Source organism: Mobula hypostoma, chromosome 13, assembly GCF_963921235.1.
Source record: "Mobula hypostoma chromosome 13, sMobHyp1.1, whole genome shotgun sequence".
Lineage (NCBI taxonomy): Eukaryota > Metazoa > Chordata > Chondrichthyes > Myliobatiformes > Myliobatidae > Mobula > Mobula hypostoma.
Genome location: NC_086109.1, coordinates 74,593,346 through 74,616,542, shown reverse-complemented (window position 1 = coordinate 74,616,542; position 23,197 = coordinate 74,593,346). Strand labels below are relative to the sequence as shown.

General features: G+C 39.2%; 1 protein-coding gene across 3 annotated transcripts in view; it reads left to right on the top strand.

Moving 5' to 3' along the window:
* Window positions 1-23,197, top strand: part of atp8b4 (ATPase phospholipid transporting 8B4) — a 314,904-nt gene that overhangs the window by 277,692 nt on the left and 14,015 nt on the right. For all 3 annotated transcript variants that reach the window (XM_063065952.1, XM_063065951.1, XM_063065953.1), the window contains exons 21-26: window positions 2,208-2,313; window positions 4,693-4,822; window positions 6,686-6,869; window positions 7,922-8,145; window positions 9,389-9,472; window positions 13,449-13,694. In XM_063065952.1, the coding sequence (XP_062922022.1) occupies window positions 2,208-2,313; window positions 4,693-4,822; window positions 6,686-6,869; window positions 7,922-8,145; window positions 9,389-9,472; window positions 13,449-13,694 (974 nt within the window). The remainder of the gene's footprint in view (window positions 1-2,207; window positions 2,314-4,692; window positions 4,823-6,685; window positions 6,870-7,921; window positions 8,146-9,388; window positions 9,473-13,448; window positions 13,695-23,197) is intronic.

Here is a 23,197-nt window from a genome sequence, read left to right as displayed (position 1 = left end):
CATCCTATTTGGTGAACTCCCGGCAATCCCGATCTCTCTCTGTTACTGAGAGCGAGGAACCCCGTCTATTAGGCACCAGGACATACCATCTTTAATTACCCACAAATTAACATAAGACTACACATGAAGTTAGGATATGATGCACCCCCCTCAATGTAGTAACAATCATATTACAAAATAAAGAGGTATCTACTTTAAATACAAATACAAACATATATATATATATATATATATACACATCCCGATTATCAAAGAAATTGAATATTGTGAAGTGTATGGTGAGAATGTCACCACAAAGCCAGCCTGAGTGCACCAGCTGTGTTTAGGACACATTATAAGGATATACTAGAGAAGGCATTGAAGTGTGTACCCTCAGCGCAATGACAGCAGAATTATAAGGCAACGTTGGTGTGTGTAAGGAGTGAATGCATTTCCCGAGTGCTCTCCATCAGATATTTCCACCTTCATGTATATATTGCCAGCACATCACCTGATTGCTGGCAAAGTCTTCAACATGGGAAGCCTGCGTCTGCTGAGCAGGGTATATTAAGCTACAATGAAAGCAATTGGCAAATCCTTTTGAGGAAGGCTGTTGGGATGGAGTATTGATGATTGAAGTCAAATCCAGAAGGTGGAGCTCAACTCTGGTGAAATGAATAATTAATTTGCTTTGTATATGCCTCAGATTGGCTTGTCATTAATTAATTAACTAGCCATTCATCAATTATTAGAACAGATTAAATTAGTCATTTGCCTCACTGCTCTTTGTGAAATGTTGCTGTGTATAAATCGACAGCTAGGTTTGCCTGCAAAAAGTTGACTGCATTCCAAATATAATTTGTGTGAAGTGCTTTGCAAAATTCAGCAGACATTCTGGGCTGTAGTAAAAATACAAGTTGTTTGCTGGAAGTGCAGTTAATTTAGGTTCCTGTATTTAAGGATTTCATGTTCTCATACGTATGTTCGGGGAATAGCAGTGCTCCAGTGCAGATTCACTAAGCTATGACCTGATTGAGACTTTGTATACTCTGGAGAGTGAGGCTGCAAAATGAATTACTGAATCTTGTGCTGAAAGCAGACTTTTATGTTAACATATACTAGCTAATGGATGAATGAGGCAATAAAACAGAGAAAGGTGGTGGCCGTTCAGCGGCACTTGCTGCCCACGTGGAGAATAAGTGCTAACACAGGAACTGAGCCTATTGCCGTGCTGTATTTTCTGTGCAATTCTACATACTCATTATAGTACAGGTCGACCTTCACTAATCCAACCACCTGTAATCCGGTTCCTTCGATAATCCGGTACTGATTGTGCTTAATGTGATCCTTCTGTAATTCTGCATTTTCACTAATCTGGCACTCCTCAGGTCCCAATGGTGCCGGATTACTGAAGGTCGAACTGTATTAAATTCCCTCATAAAATTACTTATTGTTCAAATCAAGAACAATCTCATTCCAATTAATTCCCTCACAGGACTCCAAACACTGACTTGTTGCTTCTTGTCTGTCCTTCTTCTAAACCAGGGGCCCTCAACCTGGAGTTCATGCACCCATAAGACCACAATACATAGGAGCAGAATTAGGCCATTCTGCCCATCGAGTCTGCTCCGCCATTCCATCATGGCTGATCCTGGATCTCACACAACCCCATACACCTTGAGTTCGTACCATATCCTTTGATGCTTTGGCTGATCAGAAAACTATCAACTTCTGCCTTGAGTACTCCCACAGATTTAGCCTCAACCACAGTCTGCGGCAGAGCATTCCACAGATTCACTACTCTCTTGCTAAAAAAAAAAATTCCTCCTTACCTCTGTTCTAAAAGGTTACCCCTCAATTTTGAGGCAGTGCCCTCCAGTTCTGGATACCCCCACCATAGGAAACATCCTCTCCTCATCCACCCTATCTAGTCCTTTCAGTTCCTCGGTTAATGGAAGGGGTCCATGGCATAAAAAAGGTTGGAAACTCCTGTTCTAAACCCAGTCTTCCAATTCCTGATATACATTTCAATCTTACCATATTTAGAGTTGTCCAGGTTATGTGCTTCCTTCGTAAAGCCAATGCTTATAATCAATCCTTCACCTTCGTCACTGGGTCTCAATATTTGCATGATGAACAACAGAAGACATGTTGATTGTTGGAAAAAGGCAGCAGCATTGATCATGAACTGCCAGAGCATCACATCTCCTATTCTTCTTTCCCCACAGAGACAGCGGTGAATATTGGTTACTCATGTAACATGTTAACAGATGACATGAATGAGATATTTATCATATCTGGCCGCACGGTTCTCGAAGTCCGTCAAGAAATCCGGTAAACAAATGCTAATTATTTTTGTGTGACACACTTCATTCAGATTTATTATGTAGCCTTTTTAACAGAAATGGCATATTTTATCATTATGGTTGACATGTTTCGTTTATTTTTCATCTTTTTTCCACAAAGGTTTAATTTAATGTTTTTAACCGAAATGTATCCCATAAACTTAAAACGGAAAATATCAAGCATATGCTAAATAGGTACTGGTCCCCTCAGACTCTGAACAAGCAATTTGTTAGCTTGATCAGGTAATCAAGCACTCACACATTTGAAAGGCACCTCAAGCTGCACAATAACCGCAGAACCCACTGATCAGGAGTAGAAGACACTCATCCTCAACTCTGAGGAACTGGTTAAGAAGACGATATGACACATCTCGTGTGTTCATTGTGTTGGAAGGGACTTAGACGCCCAACACAATGGGTGCCTGCTCTCACAAGGTACTGGATGTTCCGACCACATATGGCTGATGCCACTGAACCTATTAGAGTAACTACAGCAAAACTTGTAACAGATATGTCATTTACTGAGGTAGTGCTCCACTCTAACATGTGCCAAAAAATTAGTTTGAGTTGCTGACAGAATTATTGTCTCTGATCTCAATGATGCTTTCTTTGTTGGAAGAACATACGTTGGCAAATATTTCTAGAAAGTTACCATATGATCCAATTGGCTTGTGAAGTTCCTAGCAAAGCAAGCAAAACAAATTCCATTTCCCCCTATTACCCACAATTCAGCATCTGATTCAAATATATATTTTCACTTACAAGAGCCACTGGCCTTGACCTCAGTCATTTCTGTTTGAAAAGCTAATGTACAGAAAATGTCTGAATCTGTCCTTCTCTTCAATCATGTCTTTAAATTGACCTCTCATTACTGATTTCTTCTGAAAAGTTATCCGATTCACGTCATTAAAAAAACTCTGATATTTTACAGGTCGTCTCTATTTCTTCCATTCCATTTCCCACTATCCGTACCTAAACTCCATCCTCCATTCTAACCATGGTGAAAATGTAGACACGAGGAAATCTGCAGATGCTGGAATTTCAAGCAACACGGATTCTATGCAGTCTAGTCTACCTATAATTTTCATGTGAAATTTATTATAAGCGAATAACATTTGCCTTAAGCTAAATTCCACAGGGAAGACGTAAGAACTGTGAACACTAGTAAAATGCCATAGTGGTAACATTTTCTTTGAAGTGCATTGTGGTATTTTAAGTGGATATAAATGACTATTGTGCTCAGTAGTCTTTATGGGCCTAATACTACTTGAATGAATCTCTGCAGAAGTTCAAGGAAAAATCATAAACATCCATAGTAAGTTATAAGGCACTGCTGCTCCAGACATTTCGAATCTGAAGCCAACATTTGAAATTTGCTGAGTTAACTATTTAAATGTGCTTTATAGAACTAGTCGGTTCAAAGCAACACACACAAAATCCTGGAGGAACTCAGCAGTTCATGCAGCATCTATGGAATTGAATACACAATTGACATTTTGAGCCGAGACCCTTCCTCAGGACTGGAAAGGAAGGGAGAATATACTAGAATAAAAAGGTGGGGGGAGGGGAAGGAGGCTAGCTGGAAGGTGATAGGTGAAGCCAGTGGGTTTGAAAGGTCAAGGACTGAGAGGAAGGAACTGATAGGGGAGCTGAGTGGACCATAGGAGAAAGAGGAGGAGGAGGGGATAGGCAGGTGAGAAGAGTTAAGAGGCCAGAGTGGGGAATAGAAGAAGAGGGAAGGAGGAGAGAAAGATTTTTACCGGAAGGAGAAATCAATGTTCATGCCATCAGGTTCGAGGCTACCCAGATGAAATATGCGGTTTTGCCCCTCATCATGGCACAAGAGTGGGCCATGGACACACATGTCGGAACAGGAATGAGAATAGGAATGAATGTGGTTGGCCACGGGGAAATCCTGTTTTTGGTGGATGGAGTAGAACTGCTTGAGATAGCGGTCCCCATGTTATAACGGGCTTCACCAAAGTAGAAGAGACCATGTTGTGAGCTCTGGACACAATAGATGACCCTCACGAATTCACAGGTGAAGTAATGCCTTCTGCTGGAAGGGTTGTTTGGGGCTCTGATTGAAGGTGAGGGAGGAGGTGAATAGGCAGATATAGCACTTTGGCCGCTTGCAGGAGTAAGTGCCAGAAGGGAGATAAAGTTTTTTTTTCTTCTTCTTTGTGAAGCTAGAGGAAACGCAAGGTCTCATCTGACAGGGTTCATTTTGTATTACAAATGTACTGAAGTTTAGAATTGCCAACTAGTCTTTTTTTATAACACTGATCAGAATATCTGGGGAAGAGTGCAAATTAAAGTTTCATATACAATTATAAAGTACTTACAAAGAATTTACCTTGCATTCTAGGACAGCAAAAGAGCAAATGATGGGGAAGCCTATCTGCAATGGACACATTTTCTCTGAAAAGAATGTGACTTCAGTTGTTGAAGAAACTGTTATGGGAGACTTCGCATTGATTATTAACGGGCACAGTTTAGTAAGTGTGAAGCGTGTCATGTGGATTTATGCGTAAGCCCTTCAGCATTCAACAAGTGATTTAATGCTGAAAATGGAGACGAGGAAATTATCCGGGTCATCATCCAATAACATTGAATTCTTCTCAGCTAAAATAACATCAAGAGTGTGATAATTGGTTTTAGCCTTTGGATTAGGGAAGAAGTTGGTCAAGTTTCCTCATCCTGATTGCCATACTGACTCCGTCAAGTGCTTGTGTGGATTTGAGTAAAAACAAATCAGTCGTTAAAAAATAACCTTCTCTTTCCCTTTTCTTTACCAGCGTAATGCTGCTTGTTGGCAATGTGAATATATGGGTTTCTGGGTAAGATACAGAAGGGCTACTGGTCGGGAACCAGTACCCCTGAAAGGCATCAATGCAATCAGGAGAGGACTTTGAGAAACACTTACTAGTTAATGAGTAAACAATTCCCATGGCTGCCTAGAGGGAATTTGCACGTTCTCCCTGTGACCCTGTGGGTTTCCTCTGGGTGCTCAGGTTTCTTCCCACAGTCCAAAGACACACCAGTTGGTTGGTTAACTAGTCACTGTAAATTGTCCCATGATTAGGCTAGGATTAAATCGAGGAATTGCTGAGCGGTGTGGCTCAAAGAGCCGAAAGGGCCTGTTCCACACTATATCTCAATAAATAAAAGCAGTTTAAAGAAGGCAAAATATACAAGGAAAAATATTGTGCTATTTAAATTGGTCTACAAACTAAATTACCTGTGCATGTGTAAGGAACTGTGCAAATCTATATTACAGTAGGACAGTTTAACAATTAAGATTTACTGACCAAGGCGCATTGAAGGTGGGAGTGAGGGATATAGGAACATAGAAAATAGGTGCAGGAGTAGGCCTTTCGGCCCTTCGAGCCTGCACCGCCATTCATTACGATCATGACAGATCATCCAACTCAGAACCCTATACCTGCCTTCTCTCCATACCCCCTGATCCCTTAAGCCACAAGGGCCTTATCTAACTCCCTCTTAAATATAGCCAATGAACCGGCCTCAACTGTTTCCTGTGGCAGAGAATTCCACAGATTCACCACTCTCTGTGTGAAGAAGTTTTTCCTCATCTTGGTCCTAAAAGGCTTCCCCTTTATCGTCAAACTGTGACCCTTCGTTCTGGACTTACCCAACATCAGGAACAATCTTCCTGCATCCAGCCTGTCCAATCCCTTTAGAATTTTATATGTTTCAATCAGATCCCCCCTCAATCTTCTAAATTCCAGAGAGAATAAGCCTAGTCGATCCAGTCTTTCATCATATGAAAGTCCTGCCATCCCAGGATAGAGGCTGGCAGGTGGTTGTTGGAACCTGATGAGGAGATGATTACAAAATGGAACAAGATTGGGACATGGATTGGGAGAAAGAGAAAAGAAATCTGGGTAGAGAGGTATGTGTGTGTGGGGAGAGAGCACTAACTAAAATTGAAAAATACAGTGCTCTCATCAAATAGAATACGAGCTGTTGTTTTTCCAGTTTGACCATCTGAACAAGGATTGTTCTACGTAGCCAACAGAAAGATAGGCATAGCTAGAGGCCATGCAAGTGCCATGGCTATACCTTGATGGGTAGACTTCTCTAAAAGACTGGACAGTATGATTAAGGTCTATTAATGATCTAAAGTCCATTATTGAACTAAAGAATGTTTTTTTCATCCTTTTTCTGTTGATATTTTTCTATGTAAAATCAAAAAAAACACCATACCTCAAAATGAGCTGTTCAGACCATCCAGCATTGTGCCAGTTCTTTAGCTGTAACCATGTGTTGTATTATTACTTCCAGCTGTAAAAAAACTAAACAACTTGGCTTCATTTCTTGTATCGATGTTGTAACAGGCGCACGCACTGGAAGCAGACATGAAGCAGGAGTTCCTCGAGTTGGCCTGCATGTGCAGGACGGTAATTTGCTGCCGGGTCACTCCATTACAGAAGGCTCAGGTGGTTGAGCTTGTCAAAATGTCTAAGAAAGCTGTCACCTTGTCGATAGGCGATGGAGCAAATGACGTCAGCATGATTAAAAGTAAGCCTAGTCACCATGCTACTCCAATTCTCCGGTTAGGAGTACAGACATCTGTTTTTTCTTTCCATTTTATTGCTGTCAGTTAATTTATGGCATTTAAGACTGTTTCCAATAATTCTACAGTTATGATCACTACCTTTGAAGAAAAGATGTGACTGCGTTGGAGGGGCAGTAAAGGAATTCACAAAGATGTTGCTATGACTGGAAGTAGTAGCTGTGAAGAAAGATTGGATAAGCTGGGGTTGAATACTGTGAAATAGAAGAGGTGGAGGAAAACTTAACTAACGCATATAATATTACAAAGAGCTGAGGAAGTGTAAATAGGAGGGGCATCATTCTTTTAGCACACAGATAAAGGAATGACATAAAGAAAGAATATAGGGAAGATAAATAAACATATTATTACCCAGAGCAAGTAATAGGATCTCACTCTCTGAAAGGGTGATGGATTCAGACACTCTCATCACATTTCAATAATACACTTGAAGAGCCATGATTGTCAGATTGTAGGCATAGTCCCCAGAAGTTGGGATTTAAAGTAACTCCTTTTCAACCTGCATGAATGAAATGGACCAAATAGTCACTCGCTTTGGTTGAAAAATTTCTACGATATGTGAGATGTGCTATAAGTTTGCAACCCAAAGCAATGATGAGAGGAGGTCACCTAATGAGTTTGTTCTGAACCGCTCATCCCTGCTGTCCCCCGCAGATTAAATAATTGTCATGTGGCAATTGGACCAAATGTTGAGGGAGCCCATATTTTTATGGTAGGCAATCTAATAGGCTGCTAAATTAATAATAAGACTTTGCCTAATAGAGATGCATTTATTCTGTAAGCTTTGCAAGTACTTTGCTTATAGTGAAAGATTTGAAATGTATGACATGTAATGTGTTGATACCAATGTAATGACTCGTCAATACAATACAAGAGTTTGTTTATCCTTTCCTGTTAAAATTCAGTTTTGAAAATAACCCAGGTATTTTTTAATACTTAAATCTTCTACTCTTTCCCAAAATGTGCCAGGCACTGAATATGTCCCCTTTGCCCACAGCTGCCCACATAGGAGTTGGCATCAGTGGTCAGGAAGGCACACAGGCTGTTCTGGCTAGCGACTATTCAATTGGACAGTTCAGATATCTTCAAAGGCTTCTGTTGGTCCATGGGAGATGGTCCTATCTAAGGATGTGCAAGTTCCTCTATTACTTCTTCTACAAGAACTTTGCATTCACTCTTGTTCACTTCTGGTTTGGTTTCTTCTGTGGCTTCTCTGCACAGGTTAGTAGTTGAACATTTTTCTTAAATCTCCAGGGTCAATGTATCTACCTGTTGCTGAACAAGATTATAAGATCTTGACATGTGCTATTGACAGGATGCCAAGGAGATGAATAGCATCTATTTAGGAGACGTATCAATGAACCTGTTCAGCCATTCGAAGATTTGGCAGTATACTTTAAGGCTTTTCACTAAGAAAGCCCAGTCCTTGACTGTCTCAGAAAGCCCTTGCCCTTGTAGGTTGTCAAGTAAAAAAGGATTTAAAAATGTCTGGTTTATGCAAAGTAAGGGAGTGGTAGGTACAAGAAGGAGAGAACTGGGTACAAGGGTGGAGAAAGCTGAGGACAAGAGGAATTACTGGAGAAGTCATGAGCTAGAGTCAGTTGAGTTAGTTGGGTGAGTGAGTAGAAGGAGAGTTTAGCCAGCAAGTTAGTAGAGGCTTGGAAATGGAGTTTGGTGGAAGGGGCCAAAGCAAGTTTCAATTTTTGGGAGATTGTTATTTGGAAAGTGATCAGGAGATTGGCTAATTAGTCTGGTTGGTAGGGTTCGGGGTAGAAATCAGATAATTGGTAGGTGGTCATTGGATTGGGTTGAAGTCAAGAGGTCAGTGGTCAAGGTAGGATGGTATTGAACAAAGTAGTTGATCAGTAATTCTGATGGCCAAGAATCAGTGATAGATTAAAAGCTGACCAAGTGTGCCTAATACCACCAAGGGTTGAGAATGGGAACTCGAGAGAGCCAGCTCAGCATTTTACTTAATAGGGACCTTCTTGAGGTGATTTTCCAAATCCAAACTCTCAGAGTGAAACCCTGAGGAAATCTGTGGGCTTTATGCAATTCACAGAAAGTCTTCATTGTTCTGTTTTTCATTGGAGATGAATCAGCAAGTACATGTAGAATAACAAGATGTGATCCACTCTCTGGGCAAGTTGATTTTAGATGTGTTTGAAAATATATGTGATTCATTCTCCAATTTTTAATTATGCATTTCCACATAATTTTGCTTGAGTGATTTTATAAATTGGGAAGTGAGGCAACCAATTCCAGTCATGTCACAACGTAAACAAAATTAATTTACTTCTGACATTCTAAGGTCATAATAAATGTTAACAAATGAAGAAATACTTCATGCATTTCAACTACCTTTAAATTCATTAAGTACTCTTAAATACAGTGGAAACATTTATAAACTTGGCATGCATTTATTGGCACATGTGTATGTTGATAACTTTCTTTGTTTTTGCAGACTGTTTATGATCAATGGTTCATTACCCTGTACAACATAGTTTATACTTCCCTTCCTGTTCTGGCCATGGGTATATTTGATCAGGTAAGGTAACTTATGAAGGTGTTTAAATGTGTCTGTCCTGAACCACCAGGTTCCAGATCATTTATCATCCTTCAACTATCAGACACATGAACAAGTGTGGATAACTTCACTCACTTCAGCACTAAATGGATTCCACAACCTGTCCTCAGAACTCATGTTCTCAGTATTATTTTATTTATTTATTATTGTTTTTTGCATACGTATAGTTTATCTTCTTTTGCACACTGACTGTTTGTCAGGCTCTGTTTATGTGTAGTTTTTCATTGATTCTGTTGTACTTCTTTGCTCTACTGGGAATGCCTGCAAGAGAATGAATCTCAGGGTAGTATATGATGACATACACAATCTTTGAGAGTACATTTACTTAGAACTTGGAATTGTCCTGTAGAATTCTTCTGTTTTGATAGCTATTTATTCCCTTAGAACTTTTCTGAGATTAGGGACTTATCTGAGGCTAGATTTAAACAAACTTTCACAACACAACTGGATAGAAAACTAAGTAGATCTTTTTAAATATCCTAGCGTTATTGCACTGAAATTAATATCTAACTTAGGAAAGTATTCTTAAGTTAACCACAACCATGTTCCAGGCAGCATTAAAGATCAGTCTGCTCTGAACCAGTGTTTCAATACTCAAATTTTAGATCAATACTCATTTTTTTTTCAGTGCTGTGATGACTTCTATTATAATTGTGCCGCAGGAACCTAATAGCTTCTTGGTGAATTCTGAACTTATCAGAAATTTATGTTCTAAGTCCCCAGAATGAAGGATGAAATAAAAATAGAAAATACTGCAATCATTTCAGATCCTAAATTCTTCATCACACAAAGGTTCTAAAGTTCAAAGTAAAATTTGTTATCAGATTACATTCATGTCACTACGTACAGCCCTGACAATCTTTTACCTGTGGACGTACTTAGCAAATCTGTAGAACAGTAACCGTAAACAAGATCAATGAACAACAAACTGTGAAAATGCAAATAAAAATAAATAACGAGAGCATGAAATAGACCATAAGACAAAGGAGCAGAAGTTGGTCATTTGGCCCATCGAGTCTGCTCTGCCATTTTATCATGAGCTGATCCATTCTCCCATTTAGTCCTACTTCCCACCTTCTCACCATAACCTTTGATGCCCTGGCTACTCAGATAACTATCAATCTCTGCCTTAAATACACCCAATGACCATATAAGTAACAAGATAAAAAGTCCTCAAAGTGAAACCATTGTTTGTGGGAACACCAGAAATAGAAGTTATCCCTTTTGTTCAAGAGCCTGATGGTTGAGGGGATTATACAGTTTCTAGGACCTGTAAGATTAATTATTTCTCTTTCTGCAGATGGTGCTTGACCAGCTAAGTGTTTCTAAAAGTTAAAAACAAATGTATTATCAAAGTATGTGTGTGTGTATATATATATATATATACACGCCACCATATACAACTCCAAGATTCATTTTCTTGTAAGCATACTCGATAAATCCATAGCATAATAACCAGAGCACAATGAAAGACCGCAACAACTTGGACTATCAACCAGTGTGCAAAAGACAACAAACTATGGAAATAAAAAAAGAAATAAATATTGAGAACATGAGATGAAGGGTCCTTAAAAGTGAGTCCATTGGTTGTGGGAGCATATCAATAATGGGACAAATGAAGTTGAGTGAAGTTATCCCCTTTGGTTCAAGAACCCGATGGCTGAGGGATAATAACTGTACTTGAACCGGCTGGTGTGAGTCCTGAGGCTCCTGTACTTTCTTCCTGATGGCAGCCGCAAAAAGAGAGCATGACCTGGGTGGTGGGGGACCCTGATGATGGTTGCTGCTTTCCTAAGGCTGCCTTTTGTGTAGTAGTTTTCAGTTTTTATTGCAGATTTCCAGCATCTGCAGTTTATTTTGATATTCAAAAGAAGAAGGAGACTACCAAAGTTAATCTACTTTAACACGTTTAGAACTAAAAGTAGGGGTACGTTCCTCTATCCATTTTAAGAAGGGGTGGATAATTTATACAAGGTCCACCACACAGACTAAACCTGTTGCAACGAACGAGGTGAACCCAAGCGCAGGACACAGGCACGGAGGTTGCGTTAGGATGTAGATGCGGGTGTGAGCGGTGAGTGGCAAACAGGAGAGAGTGCAGGAAAGGAGGAGACGGGCAGAACTGATCTTGACACGGAGCATAGAAAGGGAAGCGGCAGGCAAAAATTTTCTTAGCATGGAGAGACGGAGTTACACAGGTAAACCTCGGTGCTGAGGTAAAACTTAAAAGACTTGAGAAGAAGAGACTGAGTTTCACAGGTAAATCTCGGTACTGAAGTAAAACTTAGAACATACGGTCCTAAGCGGCCAGGAAACGTTAATTACCACACAGGCAAAACCAATGATCTGGCAACTAGTGGTTGCAAAGTCAGGGTTCTTATGCTGCAGATCTTGATGAAAACCAGGTGTGCCGCCATCAAACGAAATTAGAAGAAAATGGGGAATTAATGATCAGAAACGTGGCACAATCAAAGGGAATTAGGAGAAAATGGGGAATTAACGGTTGGGACCGTGACAAAACAGGACAGACATGAAACAATATTAACAGTCAAGCTTGCATTATTTCTTCTCATGGTATGATCAGTGACTGGATTTACAATGAACATGACATATTCAAAGTTTTCTCCAGTGACTATTATATTTGGCTGAAGTAGAAGAATCTGTACTGTTATGATTTTATGTTCCAGCTGAATGATTTCACTATAGAGTATATTAAAGATCTGATAGCGAATTCTTGCCAATTTTATAAAAATTCTCTGTTGCCCCAAAACTAAGCCAAGTTCAAGAAATTTATGCGATTCCTCACCAAAGTACTTCACCGTTGGCCATATAATACACTTCAAACTAAAGGATCAACTACTTTCTTCTAGAATTTTTTGAAGAAATTATTTTTGCAGGGGTATGGTTCTTTAGGAACAGGCCACTGATCAGCATTTTACTGAGATAGCCATCCTTAGTGCATGAGCTTAGGTGCCAAGTGCTAACAAAATATTTTATGAAAGGACCACCATAAAAAAGCTTGATTGGCTCCTTGCCTAGTAACCACTTCCTTCTGGTCTCTGTTGGACTCCAACATGCCTGGCTTGATAGATTCTGCCCCTAAAGTGAACATGTATGCAGCTAGGATAAACTAGTGACTCACACATGATGACCACTTTATAAGCCACACCTGTACACCTACCGTTCATGCAAATATCTAATCAGCGAATCATGTGGCAGAAACTCAATGCGTAAAAGCATGCAGACATGTTCAAGAGGTTCAGTAGTTATTCAGACCAAACATTAGAATGGGGAAGAAATGTGATCTAAGCACTTTTGACCATAGAATGATTGTTGGTCCCAGACAGGGTAATTTGAGTATCTCAGAAATGGCTGATCTCCTGGGATTTTCACACACAACAGTCTCTAGAGTTTACAGAGAATGGTGCAGAGAAACAAAAGCAAACATCCAATGAGCGGCAGTTCTGTGGGTGAAAATGCCTTGTTAATGAGAAAGGTCAAAAGGAGAATGGCCAGACTGGTTCCAGTTGACAGGAGATGATGGTAATTCAGATAACCACGGGTTACAACAGTGATGTGCAGAAGAGCACAGTTGAATACACATGTCAAATCTTGAAGTGGACGGGCGACAGCAGCAGAAGACCTTGAACATTAGTTACTTTACATGAACATGTAAGACCATGAACGTTGGCTACTTTATGTGGTATAGGCCACTGAGTGTAGCCCCTGGCTGAAACTAGTTTCTTGTTGATCTCTGCATAACGAAGTAGCTTCCTTTTAAATGCATCATAATAATTTGTCAGGGATTCATTAATTATGAGCTGAATATAGCATCTGTTTCCAATCAAAATATCTGTCATTATTGCAACAATGTTCTTTTTTCCTTTGTGAATAACTCACCTTTGTGATTTTTCTCTCCCTCATTGTTTCTCCAAAGGATGTCAATGAACAGAAGAGTTTGGAATACACAAGACTCTATGAACCTGGACAACTTAATCTGCTTTTCAATAAGCGGGAGTTCTTTATCTGTATAGTACATGGGGTCTACACCTCTATAGTCCTCTTCTTTGTCCCATATGGTGCATTTTTTGATGCAACGAGAGATGATGGGCAACATTTTTCGGATTATCAGTCTTTTGCTGTTACCGTGGCAACATCTCTGGTGATTGTGGTCAGCGTGCAAGTAAGTTCAGATTTCAAAATGTCTGTGCAGGATGTAGTTTTCCTCATCTTGATGTCACTACTGTTTTCTTGTTTGATCTGATTACAATCATTGAGCACAAATCATATTTCCAATGACGTTCATAAGTTTGAGAACAAAGACCAGCATTTCTGTAGTGTACTTAATGAATTTATAAAAAAATGTGCTTTCTTAAGATGTGGTAGTAAAGAAGTGGCAAGCTGATATTAAAGAAAGGTGACAAAAGCCTTATTCTCAAAGCCCATTTTTTCCACTAACATTGATAAAATTACAAAGCTTAAAATTCAAACTCAGTCACAGAATTGTAATAACTAAGCATGCATGCCATCAATAGGAATATTCTGTTCCAGAAAATGAATAGTCTTCCTTGTTCTCATTTTCTTTAAATATGTTTCAACTTAGGCAAAAGTCTCTTAGCACCAGAGGCACCTTGTACATGCGATTTAAAATCGCTGTTCAATTAGTTCTGTATAAATTTATACTCATACAATTTTCAGATGGTACCCAGTCTTCGGGTTTTCAAATTAGCATTTCTTTGAGGTGACTGACAGTCACAAAGAAGGGAGAAAATTATTCAATTCTGATTCAATGGGTGAATTGCCCAATTTTATAATGCCCATCCACAGTTGTTAGAGAGGTGCTATGCAATCCTGATCAATTTAGCACTCTCTGGCTCATCTGCTGCATCTGGTGTCACAAAATAGGGCTAATTTTCCCTTCAGTAACAGTCAAAGCCGAGAAGAAGTGAACACGATCATCTAAATCTGACCTGATAGATAAACGAGAAAGCATGGATAATCATATTATTTTTATCCCTGGTAGGGGTATCAAAAAAAAACCAAGAAGGCAATAGGTTTAAGCTGAGAGGAAGTATTCTTAGAGGGGATTTGAAGAGTAAGTTTATTTTACACAGAGAGTGATGGATATCTCTAATGCGATACCAGTGGTGGAATCAGACACAGTTGCAACATTTAAGAGACACTCAGATAGGCAAGACATTGAAGGATATGGCCTTAATGCAGAGAAATGGAAATAAAGGTTGGTTTGAAAATAGTGGGCAGAAGGACCCACTTCTGTAAGACTAAAATGTATTATGTAAAACAGTACCAGCTACTAAAAGATTGTGTCATTTATTTATTGATGCATATTTGAACGCCAGTGGACAATAAAGTAGAACAATAATCAGTTTATTCACTGTAAGTTTTTAGAGAATGATAATGATCAATTTTAATCAGCTACATTGGAATTTAATTTGTTTTGGTTTGCATATTGGTTCTCATTTAGCTTCTGACGGTGATTGCAATGGTGCCATTTGTAAAAAAAAAAGATGCATAAAGCACTTATGATATTTATGTTGATGACATAATATGTTGCTGTTTTTTTCCATTAAAGTGGTTGTGGAGTTAATGGATTCGACGCTTACTGAGAGAAGAGTGGGGCAAAATTTGATGCAGCACTTAGCTAAACAATGCTGTTGTGGTCACTCATCTTCCAACAGGACTTACAGTCCTCAAATGAATGTTATCATTCAGGGAATGTATTTATGAAAGGCACTCAAATTGTTGGCCACAAGAGCATATTATGTCATGAGCTAAGAATTCAGACTGCTTCCACCTGATGACAAGTATCCGGGTGGAACTGGATTTGGATTATGTTTTCTATTAAAAATTTGCCAAGGTTAAATTGCCTGTTAATCCATTGTCAGGGGTGCTGAGAGATGGAGTACTTTGCTCAAATTTGACAGCCAACATCAGCACTAAGCAGTCTGAGGTCAATTTTTAATAGGATTATTCAACAGCATATATATTTAATATAGAGAGGCAATCAAATCAATTTCAAAATCTATAACTAGTAAGAATGATGAAGCATGATCAGTTGTACAAACAGTGACCTCCAGAAACAGACACCTGCCAAAATATCCTGATATATTAATAGACTGAAATAACTCATATTGTAATCGATACAAAATATACCTTGAAATCATGGACACCCACAAATTATGAACTGTGGACAGCCGTTAATATATCATATCCTTTTGCAACTGAAAACACAAAACACGCGTTTTTGTGGCAACAAGTGGGGAAGTGAAAAGGTGTTGCTATGTTGAAAATATGTTTACCCGACATTCAAAGCAGGCAGGCAAATAACTGCAATTCTATTACGTTAAAGTTTAGTGTCACAACGGGAAGAAGATAGAGCAAGGGCAGCTTCATTCTCATGTAGAGAAGAAAGGTTCTTCAACTGTGAGATCAAGTGTTTACCATAAATCTGTATAGTCCAGAAGTGGCAACCCTATAGCACGCATGCCCAAGATGGCACATGAAAAAATGTAGTTGGCACGTGGCATGCAGACTTTAAACCCACCCATAAAAAAAAAGCTACATCGTGATTATCTTTACTGCCAAGTGAAGCAGTGAATGATTTTTTTTACAATCTGAGAGCAGTAAGATGTTATCATCAGAAATGTCTTATACTATCTTGGTACCAGCCCACAGAGCTGCTGTACATGTCAGTATCTGGATAGTTAATGGTTGAGCCTGTTGGCATTGGCTTCACTCTGCTTATCTTTATTCCTTTCGTTTGTGAGTGAACACTGGATATTCAGTGATAATAATGGTAGATACTGCTTGTACATAGTTTAGCAGCTCCATCAATTTTATGTTGCAATTGTCCTTTTAAAAGATTAATATTAATAATTGTTGAACATGCTTTCTAAAATGCTTCTTTATTTCAGTGTGACCCTATTTTACCTTTATTAATAGTGGAACAATAAGTACACATAAATAAACAGGACTCATCCATTTTCCTAAAATCAAGTCCATAATTAGTGTTTCTAACTTATTAATCAATGATAATCTCTGGTGAAATTACCATGGCACGGAGAAAGAATTTTTTACAGCAAGTTGGACACATACTCTCAAAAAGGTTCACCATTCCTAGTTAAGTGGGTAGGTGATAAAGATCTGAAAAGAAGACATATAAAAGGACCTGAACGCTTATGGAAAATACTCAAAGCACGTTCCTGTATCATAATTTATGTCTTCACTTTACAGGTGTTGGGCACGTGGCCAAGTGGTTAAGGCTTTCATCTAGTGATCTGTAGGTTGCTAGTTCGAGCCTCAGCTGTGGCAGCGTGTTTGTGTCCTTGAGCAAGACACTTAACCACACATTGCTCTAGTATGTGCGAGGAGTGGCGCCCCACACAGACTTCCAGTCTGCGCCTTGTAAGGCATGAATATGCCGGACGCAGGCCTCTCATGGTCTGAGTCGACGTTCCACGTTACTGATTTACTAGATTGCTGCCTGGATTAGATGGGCTAAACCATGAGGAGAGGTTGGACAAACTCTATGTCAGAAAGTAAGGAGAGGTCTGATAGAAGCAAAAATTATGAGAGGCTTAGATAGGGTAGACAGTCAGAATCTTTATCCCAGGGTAGAAATGTTGAAGACTCGAAGGCATAACTTCAAGGTGTGGAGGCATTCAAAGGGGATATGCAGGGCTAGTTCTTTTTACACAGTGAGTGGAAGGTGCCTGAATTGTGCAGCCAAGGCTGGTAATGCAGGTGGTTATGATTGTGGCATTCAAGAGGTTTTTAGTTCTGAATGCTGTTTGCTTGCTTTCATTGTTTGCACAATTTGTTTTTCTTTTCTCTCTACCTGTTTGGATGGTCTTTTATTTTCAATGGGTTCTATTGGGTTTCTTTGTTTCATGGCATTTCAAGGTTGTATAATGTATAAATACTTCAACAAAAAGTGTACTTGAACTTTGAGATATAGATCATGACGAGGTTGAAGGGTTCAGTTTAATTTAGTTTCAGGGGCCAAAGGAACTGTGTTCTACTGTTCGATATTCATCAGCACATATAGCTGACTGGTAGAAGCTCTTACACAATAGTACAAGCTGCCACTGTGTGAGATCCAGAATTAGGATAACATTCTCTAAGGACAAAGACAATCAGTATGTTGGAAAACCCGAAGAGCAGAGAGCGAGAACCAAAGCCACATCCTTCTGGCGGAGTCTAGAATTGGGACAGTTTTTAGTGAGAGCAGGGGAGGCATAATGCAAAAATATGGGATCACTCTCAGGATAGCTGGTTCATTGTACATTTCACTGTATTGTTGCTATTTTGAAGATGAAGATAAAGATACAAGTTCTTATGTTCTTTAATTTCCAGGTTCTGGTGAAGAAAATTAATGGGCTAATTGCATATAGAGTACTAGTAATAACTAGAATATGACCTTGAATTTTAAAAAAGATTGAAGCAGTGGTTAATCTTAGAAACCTTGTACCAGATGGGCAAAAGAATATTGAAGGACATTTTTAACAGCAAGTCAAAGGTGCAGTATTGATGTGAGCAATGTATAAATGGGCAGTTCAAATGTGACTTGGCCCTATGACAAATACCGATATGCATCTTGTCAATATTTCTTTTAAATTAAAGTTTCTATGAAATTGAATAATGTGGGAATTAAGGTTAAACAGATATCCTGTAATTAATTAAACCTACAAGGAAGGATAGCACATTTTTATAAAGCGTTTAACTTCTTGGAAGTCTGCTTGTAATCTAGTCTCTTCTTTTAGGAATTTACATGGACTATTCTGTTTTAACTTCCACAGTGCATCATCTGCAAAAAAAAAAGCACATTTGTAGAAAGGGTAAATTTTTATCTGTGTTCTTAGGAAGCCATGCACTTTACAATTATGATACCAGGAAGCACAAAGACGAGTTGAATTCTGAGACTGAATCATAAATACAGTTTGAAGGTTTGAAATACTTTCCAACTAAGAAAAATTGATGCATCAAGACTGGCATCACATGTTCATTTTTTTACGCCTGGTTAAAAAGTTATTCTAATGATAACCTTGGTACATTATGAATTACCTTGGTTATTTTCGCTGCAAACTGCAGCTTTGGAGGATTAGTACAATCATAAATTATCAGAAGCCCACTAGAAACTTTATTTGACAGTGGTACATGATACTGTATATACAGGAGAGTTGGAGAATAGTCTGAGAGAAGGGATACAAGAAGCAAGTATTTTCTAAGCAAGTCATTTAAGGTGCAAGGCTATAAAGTAGTTAACTGAGATGGAACTAGAAAGATGCAAGTGCATAGCTATGTCTGGAAGTGTAGTGTAAATGCTTTTACTCTTAGTAAGAACTGAATGTTACCAATCTTTATAGCAGAAGTTCAACTTCATAATTTACAAGAAGACAGACAGTGAACTAAATAACTATTCAGGTTGTCTGTTATACTTTCTACAAACAGTATCAAACTTCTTAGCAATATTTCAAATCTCTTAATCTATTCGCATATCCTTAACATAACTGACTGTTATGCTATATAAAGATTGCTCAGAAAGTCAGCTTGGGCTTTGACTACCTTGGTCGACTCCTTCAAGTGACTCGATCAAGAGTTTGGAAACAATTTGACTACTTTGTTGAAGATGGCATAATTTATTAATCTACTGTTTCCTTCTGAATTGTAAATTGTGGAGCAGAACTGTCCAAGTTTTTCCACAGCTGTCTTTTGTTAAACTGCAAGTGGGTTGTTTATTACCCAAGTTTAAACATTTGGAGGATGGGAGGATAATTGTATACCCTGTAGGATAGTGAGCTGTCTTTTTCAATACTGTGGATCTAAACATCCTGCCTTGATGGTATCTTCAGCAACAATCAAAATTTTAACTGTTCTGTGTCATATAGCCATCAAAACTTGCTTCTGTATATCCAGCTACTATGAACTGACATTCTGGTTTTGAACTGGATTCCTTAAATAGTCATGATACTATATTAAAAGCGGAAGGGAGTTTATAACCTTTTGTGAAATGTGTTGTAAATACAGAATTATTTTTTGACAGGTGGTGGCGTAGTGGCATCAGTGTCGGACTTCGGGACGAAAGGTCCCAAGTTCGAATCCAGCTGGCTCCCCTGCACGCTTTCCATCCGTGCTGGGTTACGAGCTGGTGATCTCTTTGGAAACTTACCTGGCAGAAGGCAATGGCAAACCACTGCTGTAACTTGCCTCATACGCGGTTCCCCACTACATCAGAGAGGCGTGGAGGGAAATCGTCCACTAACCGGAGAAACTCCGGATGCAGCGTACCTTTCCTTTTTATTCTTAAACACGATTGAAAATACAGGCTTTTCCATGACAACTCTTGAAGAATCCTGCAAGAAAGTGAAACCCAGCTCACTTAATCTGAGAGCATCATCTAGTGGTTCCTATAATGTCTGGCAAGTTGTTTATTTTTCAAGTTAAAGATTGCTATGTTCCCAGAGTGTTAACGTGAATAATAAAATGCTCTACTATACCCACATTAACTATTACTTATACCAGCTTCTTTGATTGATTGAATTGGAATTATCTTCTTCCCACTGTTCAACAGCTGTATTTCATATCCTGGATAGATCCACTCATTTTTCATTCAATATCCCTGCAGCCCTCAGTCAGTGTTTTGATTTAGTAATGAAGGTTTATCAGGGTGTTCTCCCTGAAAATCAGAATCAGGTTTAATATCACTGGCATTGGTCATGAAATTTGCCAACTTAGCAGCTGCAGTACAATGCAATAGAGATAATAGAGAAAAAACTGTGAATTACAGTATATAAATCGTTGAATTAAATAAGTAGTGCAAAAAATCAGAAATAAAGAAGTAGTGAGGTAGTGTTCTTGGGTTCAATGTCCGTTCAGTAATCACATGGCAGAGGAGAAACAAGTGTCTTGTGAAATTAGCTATTTTAAAATCTAGGACCACCATAAGATTTTATCCAGCCTTGCACTGGGTAATAACAGTAAACCTTTCTATATTATGATGCCCAAACCGATATAACTTAGGAGAATTGTCATTAAAATGTATAGGCCTGAGAATTTTAATGCATAATGCCACCTTTCTCTGTGCTGTACAGAGGAATTTTGTCAATAATCTAATTGTGTCTACAGTGTGTTTGATGGATTTTTGTTCTTTTCCTAAGTACACATGATGTGCGCTGGAGACTGCCAGACCTGTTATCAGGGCTCAACTAAGTCTTGCCCTGGCACTGGTTAAAGGGGACCTGACCTTAATTTATCCACCACTGTTGAGTCCAGGTCACTGTCTCTTCAAAAATATGTTTGGCTTCAAGTGTGTTTTTTTTCCTCAGTGATTGCTCCCAGATGCCTCACCTCCTCACTCAAAGTACCCCTCAGGCTTTACTCAATCCTTTGCCAGACTGTACCAGATTATCATTTAACCACTTCCTCCCATGGCTATCCCAATCCCATTTCCCATCATTCATTAGCTCCACAGAGGGAATTCATGGACAAGTGAATTTTTGCATGGCGCCTGTGTTTTGTGCACAATAGATCAGAGGGTTGTAGAGAGTTGTGTATGCAGCTTAGTCCATCACAAAAGCCAGCCTTCCCTCCAGTGACTCCATCTACACTACCCACTGCCACAAGAAAGTAGCTGACATTATCTAGGGTTCCTCCTACCCTGGCCATTCTCTTTTTCCCTCTCTCTCATTGGGCTGAAGATGAAAAAGCTCAAGAGCAAATACGACAAGACTCGAAGATAGCTTCAATCCCACTGCTATTAGATTCTTGAATAGACCATTCGCAGGCTTTAAAAAAAATGAACATGTGATGTCTCAATCTGCCTAGCTATGTCCCTTGCACCTTCCTTGTCTACTGGCACGGCATTTCCTCTGAAACGACAACACTATATCCTGCATTCTGGTTTCTTTTTGTTTTTTGAGTAATTATATGTGGATGGCATGCAAAACAAAAGCTTTTCACTGTATACCGGTACATGTGACAATAATGAACGTTCAAAAATAGACCAGCCAGTGTGGTACAGTTCTACTTGATGGGCCTACACAAATACTGGCACTGCCACCCCTCAAATGGCAGCACCTGTTTAATGGATCTGTTTAGATCCAGAATTTATTTCTAACCAGTACTCTTATGGTTAACTTGTTGCTATTTAGGAAACTTATCAATACATAAATTAGCTGTTGCATTTCCAGCGGTGCAATTGGGAATTCTTCTTGGAAGCATTTATTTGGTGGTAGTTTCTAGAGGTGTAATTTCCTTTTCTTTCTTCTGATATTTCCAATTTACTGGTGGAATAAACTCACATAATAAGAAGCCTCTCTGTGTATTCTACATGATATTACTGTAGTAAAAACCTGAACCATGATTTCCATAAACCAGCCCAATCAGTGTGCTTTACTGCCACCTTCTGGAGGAATGATGGAAGCTACAAAACAGAATTGGAAATCATAATGACAAAAGAGACTGCAGTTACTATAATGCTGAAGTGAAACAGAATGCTGGAAGGACTGATCAGGTCACAGCATACCTATTGAGACAGAGGGTGCAAGTCAGCATTCTGGGTTAAAATCTTGCATCAGAACTGAGAGGGAACTGGAAAGGTTAGAAAGTTAGCTGGGCCTCCATCTCCCTCTGTGAAAGTGGATCTTTGCTTTCCTCACCTGCTGACCCCAGTCAACAACATCTCCTCCACGATCACCAATAGCATAGGTGCACCACAAAGCTGTGTGCTTAGCAACCCTGCTTTACTCACTTTATACAGCTAAATTGTGTAGCTAAATACTACTCCAGTACCATATAAAAGTTTGCTAACAACACCACTGTTATTGACTAAATCAAAGTTGGGGTCGAATCGGCATATGTGACTGAAGATCTGGATGAGTCATGCCACATCAACAACCTCTTCGAAAACATCAGCAAAGCCAAAGAGCTCGTTATTGACTACTGGAGGAAGAATCTGGAGTTCCAAGAGCCAATCCTCAGAAGTGGAAAGGGTCAGTATCTTTAAATTCCTTGGCATTACCTTATCCAGAGGATCTGTCTTTGGGCCAACACGTAACTGCCAACACAAAGAAGGCACAGCAGTGCATCTACTTAGAGATCTGTGTAGATTAGACATGTCACCAAAAACTTTAACAAACTTCTAGACGTGCACAATGAAGAGGGCCCGAACTGGTTGCTTCACAATCTGGTGCGGAAACGCCAAAGCCCAGGAATGGAAAAGTCTATAGAAATTAACAGATACAGCCCAGTCTATCACAGGCCAAGTCCTACCCACTATTGTTTCAGTTCATTAATATTTCTAGGATACCTTACATGAACAGCCTTTTTCACGTTGTGCCATAGCATCTCAATTGGATTAAAGTCTGCACTCTGGCTTGGTCATTCCAAAACACAAATTTTCTTCTTTTTAAATGATTATGTTGTTGATTTACTCTTGTGTTTCATCATCCAACTTCTATTAAGCTTCAGGTGATGGACCGCTACCCTGACATTCTCCTGTAAAATGTCTTGATGCCATTTTGAATTCATTGTTCCTTCAATGATTGCAGTTGCAAGCTGTCCAGCCCCTGAAGCAGCAAATCAGCCCCAAACCGTGATGTTCCTTCCACCATGCTTCACATTTGAGATGAAGTTTTGGTGTTGGTGTGCTGTGCCCTTTTTCCTCCA